General features: G+C 34.4%; 2 protein-coding genes across 2 annotated transcripts; one reads left to right on the forward strand and one right to left on the reverse strand.

The window, feature by feature from the left end:
* The first annotated feature begins 6,331 nt into the window (after positions 1-6,331).
* On the forward strand, positions 6,332-6,780 carry LOC130453381 (histone H2A). Its single transcript, XM_056793088.1, has one exon. The coding sequence runs from the start codon at positions 6,353-6,355 to the stop codon at positions 6,725-6,727; it is 375 nt and encodes a 124-aa protein (XP_056649066.1). The 5' UTR covers positions 6,332-6,352; the 3' UTR covers positions 6,728-6,780.
* Positions 6,781-7,357: 577 nt separating this feature from the next.
* On the reverse strand, positions 7,358-7,807 carry LOC130453382 (histone H4). The gene has a single exon (XM_056793089.1). The coding sequence runs from the start codon at positions 7,749-7,751 to the stop codon at positions 7,440-7,442; it is 312 nt and encodes a 103-aa protein (XP_056649067.1). The 5' UTR covers positions 7,752-7,807; the 3' UTR covers positions 7,358-7,439.
* Positions 7,808-9,778: the final 1,971 nt, after the last annotated feature.

The following is a 9,778-nucleotide window of genomic DNA, read 5'->3' on the forward strand; positions in this document are numbered from 1 at the left end:
TTAGTTCCCTATAAACAACAAGTACTGGCTTGAGGTCGCTCTAATGTAGTGGACTGACAAGTCTGTACTATGGGGATGATTGTGTGATGTATGTATTTGGAATTTGATCATAAATGAGGCAGGCAACCGCCGCGATATGGAAAAGTGATTCGTAAATTTCGGTATCTGTGGTTTTCGGTGTGTCGCGAATCGATTTTAAAAGTGTTGGACAATATGGAAACTGGTATATGGTTATGGAATATAGAAAATATGGATATGGAGATTCTGTTTCGTGGATAATAATAAGTGAGTACATTTTTTTACTTATCAAATTAGGTTAGGTAATTACGTTTTTTAATGACAGTACACGTTGATTATCACACAAGTATAAATTGAGCTTTTTTGAGTCAGTCGTTTGATATATTACTCTGTTGGAAGTCTTTTCTTTTGTTCATTTCCCAAGTGAATGATTGAGTGTATGCAGATAAACAGTATCTTTCATAAAATGCACAATTTCTTTCAAAATACATCATATGGAGAGTAAGCGCGTATAAGAATTTCAAGTTTGCTATCTTCAATTCGATACCCACTTCATATATTATAAATTTTCGTTTCACATATACATATCTAATTTGAACTTTATAATCTTAGATTCACCAAGTAGTCACCATATTTTATCTAAATTACGGCAGATATGAATGAATATCGTATTCTTGTCGATTCAAGGATACTATTGATTTCTTGAAAAGTTTTTTATTAAGTATTTGAAAATATAAATTACGTTTTTATAAGTGTGATTATAAGAAATACAATATAGAACAACCAAATTTGGGTTGAACTAGGCGGCCATTTTCATATAACCACACTGTATTGCAAACTGGTATACGAATCAGTTGTCAAAAAGCGAAAAGTAATAGCCAATTTTTTTTTCGCGGTACTGTAAATGTAAAATTTATTGTAAGAATATATAGTTAATTAAATTTTCTACACTTTGATTTACTGTGTAAAAACTTTTATGGAAAATTTATAGCGAATCAGAAGTTTCCCAAATTTTTTTGGTTCGTTACACGAACATACCTCGCGTCCGATAGACGTGAGAACCATTAAAGCGAATGTTAGTATTTAGTAGCATAGTAGTGGCGTTGCTGCTAAAGTAGCTGCTGCTGGCTAAGTAGGTTTGCTGATCAAGCTAGCGGCTTACGTCGAAATTTCATCGAGTAAACATCTGTGACAGTGAAGTATAGTGAAAGCGGACTCGGGAGATACCATGATAAAACTTTCTATTTAGGTACATCCTTTATTTTATATGTTTTAAGATTTCTCTTCGCACGAAGAGAGTTTGTTAATAAAGCAAATTTGATTGTGCGGAGAATTCCGTTATTTAAAATGGCCGTACACTTAGTATGGCTCAATGTTTAACTGTTAGTTAAATGGTAATTTTAAGTCAATAAAAAAAAAGAGAAATATTAAGTTACAGGCATGGAGCCTGACAACTCCATAAGTAAGGAAAAACCCTACGATAGAGGAACGTCGAAGGATAGGATAACGAAACTTCTTGAAGCCACAGTGAAGAGATTTAAAGAAGATAACCAAAAAAAGGATGAGGAAATCAAGCTCCTGAGGAGAACAGTTGAAACACAAACAGCTAAAATGCAGAACATGATGGAAACAATAGACGAAACAAATGCCAAAGTAAGAACACTTATTGAACAGAACGAAAAGTACCAAAAAGAGAACAAACCAAAATTGAAGACAAAAACTGGGAAAGGAGATGCGAGAGCCCGACTATAGTCATGGAGGAATCAAACAGCGAAGACTGCCCAATGGAAGAGGAGGATTTCACGGAAATGAAAAACAAAGGGAAACGGAAAAAAGCGAAAAACAAAACCACGGAAGAAAACAAAAACGGCAGCAATGAAAGTGAGAAGGAAATAGAAGAATTAAAAAAAATAAAGAGAGACGAGAAACAGGAACGCCCAGTGCAAAATGGGCAGTTTTACAGGAAAGATCACCACGCAGTCAGTGGATGCCAAGTCTCCTGCGTGGTACAGCACAAGAAGAAACAGACAAGGAAGAAACTTGGAGAAAATCATAGATCACTCATCAAGTAAGACCGACACACTACCCACCAAACGGAGGAAGGCCCGAGGTTATAGACATCGCTGTGTGAGAGACATGACGATGCCTGTAGAAATCGGGACCATAGACGGCGGCGACGCTCACTCACCAATCGTCGTCACCATTGGTAGCGGCAACAGACAAACAGGAAGAACCGTGAGAAAAACCAACTGGGACAACTTCAGAAGGCTAACAGGACAGCTGTTAGGACCAATCACAGAAATAAAAAGCAAGGAGATGCTAGAAGAACAGGTCTGTTTCTTCGAAGAAGCACTATCAGAAGCGATAGAACGAAGTACCACAATGACCGTACCAGACAAATACGGCAGATTCAAAAATATAAGCGACGATTTGAGAAATCTGATTAGGGAGAAAAACTGAATAGCTAGAAGAGCCCAAAGAACACAAAATCCAGAAGAAAGGAGGAGAGTCAGGGAAATGAAACAGGAAATTCAAGAACAACTACAGGAGCACAGAAGCGAGGAATGGAACAGAAGGATAAACGAATTAGATCCGCAAAAACCCGGATTATGGAACATATCTAAAGTCCTAAGAAAACAAAGAAAACCAATGCCCCCAATACACGGAAGCAACGGAATGGCGTATACAGACAAAGAGAAAGCAGAAGAGCTGAAAAACACGATGGAACTTCAGTTTACACTGAACGAACATCCCAACGAAGATATGGACCTCTCAGACATGATAGAAGAAAACATCAACGATTACCTAGAAGAAGAGGACGATCAAGAAACCCTAGGATTCGCAACACCGATGGAAGTGAAAGAACTACTCAGGTTCGCATCAGCAAGGAAGGCTCCGAGAATAGACGGAATCACGAACAGAGCGCTGAAAAACATGCCAAAAAAAAGTGTGGCATGTTGAAGACAAAACACTTCCCATCGAGATGGAAACAAGCAGACATTATCATGCTGAAAAACCCCACTTTCCCCCAAAACTACAGACCGATAAGTTTGCTACCTGCCATGAGTAAAATCGCAGAGAGAATGATACTGAGGATTCTGAACGAACAAACAAAGACACTAAACACAATACCAGAGGAACAATTCGGCTTCAGTAAAAACCACAGCACCGAACAACAAATCTTGAGACTAGTAGAATATACTACTCAAGGTTTCAACCAGAAAGAATCCACAGGGGTAATCTTCCTAGACGTAAGCAAAGCCTTCGACCGAGTATGACACGAGGACTTGCTTTACAAGATGAAAGAGGCAGGATATACAAAACCGCTCATAAAACTCCTGAGCACGTACCTCAAAGATAGGAAGTTTCAGGTGAAGGTTGCAAAGAAAAAATCGGAGGTCGGAGAGCAGCAGGCGGGAGTACCGCAAGAAGCGGTACTATCACTAATGCTGTATAACATACACATAACAGACATCCCGAAGACTGAGAACACCTTGACAGCGCTATATGCGGACGACACTGCAATAGCAACGAAATGCGTTAAGGTGAAAAACATCACGAAAAGACTCCAAAACGCTGCAAAAGAGATTGGCGAATGATGCAAAACATGGAAAATACAAGTCAACTATAAGAAAAGCCAGAGCAGTTCAAGGAAAAAAAGAGATCTCTTAACAAAAAAATAAGATATCCCAGAGTCTCCCGTAGAACTCGAAAGGAAAGGAAGAAATCTACGCGCGAAACTGCGACGCGATAAGGACCTATCGAAATGACAGGGGGTGGTGGAAAGTCCTTCACACCCATTCGTGGATTTATCCGGAGGTGGATACTCAAAGGGACGGGCTTTCTCACGCGCATATATATATATGTGTGTGTGTAGTAGTAACGAGTATATAATCATTGTTGTGTTGTACGCTTAAAGCAATTTTTTCCACTTTTTTTTCCACTTTTTTTTCCACTTTTTTTTCCACTTTTTTTTCCACTTTTTTTTCCACTTTTTTTTCCACTTTTTTTTCCACTTTTTTTTCCACTTTTTTTTCCACTTTTTTTTCCACTTTTTTTTCCACTTTTTTTTCCACTTTTTTTTCCACTTTTTTTTCCACTTTTTTTTCCACTTTTTTTTCCACTTTTTTTTCCACTTTTTTTTCCACTTTTTTTTCCACTTTTTTTTCCACTTTTTTTTCCACTTTTTTTTCCACTTTTTTTTCCACTTTTTTTTCCACTTTTTTTTCCACTTTTTTTTCCACTTTTTTTTCCACTTTTTTTTCCACTTTTTTTTCCACTTTTTTTTCCACTTTTTTTTCCACTTTTTTTTCCACTTTTTTTTCCACTTTTTTTTCCACTTTTTTTTCCACTTTTTTTTCCACTTTTTGGGTTTTTGTAGCTGATTTTTGGGTTTTTGTAGCTGATTTTTGGGTTTTTGTAGCTAATTTTTGGGTTTTTGTAGCTGATTTTTGGGTTTTTGTAGCTAATTTTTGGGTTTTTATAGCTAATTTTTGGGTTTTTATAGCTAATTTTTGGGTTTTTATAGCTAATTTTTGGGTTTGTTATAATAATTGAGTGTTATTGTAAGGCTACCAACTTCAAAAACCTTTAGTTTGTACCAAAGATCCCGATACTACAGATAATTTAATAATTGCTAACAACGTTTGTTATTAAAAAAAAGTACCACTTAAAAATGGTTAAAAATTTATTTCCGTCGATGCTTAGCACTTTAGATATAATTTCGAAATTAAATAAAAGTCCTTCATAAAATACAATGAATGTAAATTGAAACGTGTCTATTCACAATAATTACAAATATTTAAAAATATCAAAACGAATTGAAATAATATTTGAACGGTGACATGTCTACCCTGATTTACGCGACACGTTTCTACTATATGTTCCCAACTAATATATTATTATGAGTATTTTTCAATAACAATGTGTTCCGACATACTAAATATAAGAATAATATCAAATTTCAATATTGGAACCCGCGTATATTTCATTTTAGATATCGAATGGTGGGTGAGTGGTAGTAGCAAATTATAATTATTACAATAAATTGATTGACTGATTAAATTTTCTTTGAACGAGCTACTTCGCTCTATTCGCAACTATGTCTGTCTATTACAATATTTAATATTTTATCCGACATTTTTTATTCTTTTTTACATTGTATAGTATATTATTTTAGGAAATGAACATATTTTATTTAAAATTTCAAACCAATTTGAAAAGAAAAAGAAAGTGTTTATAACATAATTTCAAAGACGCCACAAAAACTACTTTGACAACGGCAACCGACCAACCGCTTTGTATGTTTTATCTTACCGACGGTCGGGTTTTTTTTTTGCCTTTAGCCGACAGTGAATTAGTATATGAAACTTTTTTAAACAAAAGCGACGTTAGAAAGTTTTTTTATATATATATATATATATATATATATATACATAATTTTCAGTTAAGTGGAATATCAATTGAATTAAAGTCAGTCAGTCGTTCGTTCGTTGTTATCATATATAAATAAAAAAAAGTAGTATTGTGGTTCTGAAAAGAACCGTTTTTTTTTTTTTTTTTTTTTTGTCGATGTTACCATTTAAGTAAATAAAATAAAAAATTTTCGGTCAATATAGTAGATGTGTTATACTTATTATTTAGAACTAGTATATTTGGTAACGGCTTTAGTTCCTTCACTGACTGCGTGTTTTGCTAATTCTCCGGGAAGCAATAATCTCACTGCAGTTTGAATTTCTCTACTTGTAATTGTTGAACGTTTATTATAATGAGCCAATCTGGATGCTTCGGCGGCGATTCGTTCGAATATATCATTAACAAAACTATTCATTATACTCATAGCTTTACTCGATATACCGGTATCAGGATGAACTTGCTTAAGTACTTTGTAAATGTAAATAGCATAACTTTCCTTCCTCCTCCTTTTTTTCTTTTTATCGGCTTTCGAAATATTCTTTTGAGCCTTTCCGGCTTTTTTCGCTGCCTTTCCGCTAGCTTTTGGTGGCATTATTTCTCTTGAAATAAAATAAAAACACTCGAATGACGTACCGTTTTTATCGAAAAATGGGTAAAATTAGCAGTTAACAGCACTTATGTCCATCTCTTTTATATCAACGTACGTAATTCTAATAGGCTCCACCCTTCTACGTTTGCGCATTTGCTATAATTTCATTGGTAGGGCATGTTAATATAAATAGAAATATAAATAGATAGGTCGAGTGTAAATTTTTTGTTTAACAGTTAGTTTCGTCGCATCGGTTGCGCTTCATAGTTTTCAATTGACACAGTTCTATTTTTTTTTTTTTTGAAAAAGAAAAATATATATAAAAAAAAAATGTCTGGACGTGGTAAAGGTGGTAAAGTAAAGGGAAAGGCAAAGTCTCGCTCAAACCGAGCTGGATTACAATTTCCTGTAGGACGTATACATCGTTTGTTGAGAAAAGGCAATTATGCAGAACGAGTCGGTGCCGGAGCTCCAGTATATTTGGCAGCTGTTATGGAATATTTGGCAGCCGAAGTACTCGAATTAGCAGGAAATGCTGCTAGAGATAACAAAAAGACCCGTATAATTCCAAGGCATTTACAATTAGCCATTAGAAACGATGAAGAATTGAATAAATTGTTGTCTGGAGTAACCATCGCACAAGGTGGTGTTCTTCCTAACATTCAAGCTGTACTTTTACCGAAAAAGACAGAAAAGAAAGCTTAATTCTTTATTAATTATATTATTTTTCTTTATTTTATCGAAATACATATGCATAAACCGGCCCTTTTAAGGGCCACAATTTTTTTTATTTTTATATATATATATATAAAAAGAGATTATAATATAGTTAAATTATATATATATATATATATATATATATATATATATATATATATATATATATATATATATATATATATAGAGCTAGATAGATTTATTGATTCGTTGATTTCTCTATTTTCTTTGGTTGAGATAGAAGAGATTCTCGTGTAACGTACTGTTAGATAAAAAAAAAATAAATAAATGTCCTGATATATAAGAAAACTTATCATCTGTAATAATAACTGGAATTGTGGTTGGTTAATGTGATTATTTTCAGCATCGTTAATAATAACGTTCGTACTAGAAATAAAAATTGCAAATAATGAGATGAAGATAAATAAAAGTTCCTCTACTCGCTTATGTTCTTATCTATATGTATGTATGTAGTGTATATGTATGTGCGTATCAATAAATGCGAGGTTGTTCTTATATATAAGAGAACAAACTAATGTGTAAGTTATTTATTTTTTTTTATTTTCATATTCAAGCAAAATATGTGTGGTTCTGAAAAGAACCGTTTTTTTTTTTTTTTTTTTTTTTGTATATATACATATGCTATGGGAAGAATGCGATGGAGGACATATTCTTCTACTTCAAATATGAAAAATGAAAATTAACCACCAAAACCATATAAAGTACGACCTTGACGTTTTAAAGCATAAACAACATCCATAGCCGTTACCGTTTTTCTCTTAGCATGTTCAGTATATGTTACGGCATCTCTAATAACATTTTCCAAAAACACTTTCAAAACTCCACGAGTTTCTTCGTAAATTAATCCCGATATACGTTTTACTCCTCCACGTCTAGCTAATCTTCTAATAGCAGGTTTGGTAATTCCTTGGATATTATCACGTAAAACTTTTCGGTGTCGTTTTGCACCCCCTTTTCCAAGTCCTTTACCACCTTTTCCACGACCGGTCATTATTTTTCTTTTATTTTGTTTTTTCTATATACCTAAAACAATCCGATGATAACTTCGAAAAGACTTCAAAATACTGACCTAAGAATTTTCCCTAATCTCTTTATAATACCTATCGGCTCCGCCCATTAGAAAAAGTACGCACCAATCCCAGATTAGTACTCCGTAATGTTGGGCAAAGCTATAAAAGAAGGTCATAAATAAATTTATCTCATTCATTGTGTGTTTATCGAGTTGCTATAGCGGTTTAGTATATTGACATTTCTTATATACTTACAAAAAAAAAAATAAGATGGCTCGTACTAAACAAACTGCTAGAAAATCGACTGGAGGGAAAGCTCCTCGTAAACAATTAGCGACGAAAGCCGCCCGTAAAAGCGCACCAGCTACTGGTGGAGTAAAAAAACCTCATCGTTATAGGCCAGGTACTGTAGCTCTTCGTGAGATAAGACGTTATCAAAAGAGTACCGAATTACTTATTAGAAAATTGCCGTTTCAACGATTGGTTCGTGAAATAGCACAAGATTTTAAAACAGATTTACGTTTTCAAAGTTCAGCGGTTATGGCTCTCCAGGAAGCTAGTGAGGCTTATTTGGTAGGTCTATTCGAAGATACTAATCTGTGTGCCATTCATGCTAAAAGAGTCACCATTATGCCCAAGGATATCCAATTGGCTAGAAGAATTCGCGGAGAACGAGCATAAATACAAATTTTTTTTTTTTTTTTTTTTATATAAAATTACATTTTATCTATTTGATTATAATAGATTTTTTGTTTTATATATATATTGTAAGTAAAAACGGTTCTTTTCAGAACCACAAATAATTTAACATTTATGATAGTAGTATAATATTTTGATATAAATATAGGATGTTCGTTTGAAAACATTGAAATATAAAAGAAGGATGTGATTGTTGATTGGGTAAAGAAGACGCACGCACGCACGCGCACACACACACACACACACACACACACACACACACACACACACACACACACACACACACACACACACACACGCACGCACGCACGCACGCACACGAGATAGAGAAAATTATTATTTTTAACTAACAAATTTTAGACAATATCGACATATAATAATTGAAAGTTTATAAAACAGATTAGATCTACTATATCGTAGGTAGGTCGAGACAAATCTAGAAGGTGGTAACAACCTACATTACATCGATCGATGAAAATGTTATATATAACATAACATATCAATTATTGAACCGAAATTCAAAAAATTCTTGTTTCATCAAAACAAACATTATTTGTTTTTCATTTTCTTCATAAATAAATGAAAAAATTGTGGCCCTGACAAGGGCCATTTGTTATTATTGTCGATTGTCGTCGTACCCATCATCAGTCCGATAATACTTCTCGATTGTTGTACTATCTTTCTGTCAGAAAAAAAATATTCTTTTTATTTCTTCTTTTTAGGAGCGGCGGCGGCGGCTTTTCTTGCTTTAGGAGAGGAACTGCTAGCAGCTGCTTTCGCAGTTTTAGGTTTTGGTGCTTTCGGCTTTTTCGTGGGACTGCCTTTATTGGATTTTTTTGCTTTAGTAGGATTCTTCGTTTTAATTTCGGATGATGCGGCACTGGCTGTATTGGTAGCGGCGGCGGCGACTCCTCCTTTAGCCGAAGATTTTTTATCTGTTTTTTTGGCAACTTTAACGCCTTTCTTATCAGTAGTTGGTGTTGTTGTTGTCGAAGTTTTTAAAGAAGCCGCTGCTGTACCTGTCGTTTTTTTGCCTTTATTAGATTTCTTAATACTTTTCGATTTATCCACTCCTCCTCCTGCAATAATAGCATTTCTTTTTGCAGCTGTTACAATTTTTTTGGATTTAGTAGAAGCGGCTGTTTTCTTTTTCTTTTTGTCAATAGCATTCGTTTTAGCCGAAGTACCACCAGTCGAAGTTGCCGAAGCTAACTTGAACGATCCGGAAGCTCCTTTACCTTTAGTTTGTACCAAAGATCCCGATACTACAGATGCTTTCAAATATTTTTTGATGAATGGCGCTACTTTT

The sequence above is a fragment of the Diorhabda sublineata genome, chromosome 2, assembly GCF_026230105.1.
Source record: "Diorhabda sublineata isolate icDioSubl1.1 chromosome 2, icDioSubl1.1, whole genome shotgun sequence".
In the NCBI taxonomy this organism is placed as follows: Eukaryota; Metazoa; Arthropoda; class Insecta; order Coleoptera; family Chrysomelidae; genus Diorhabda; species Diorhabda sublineata.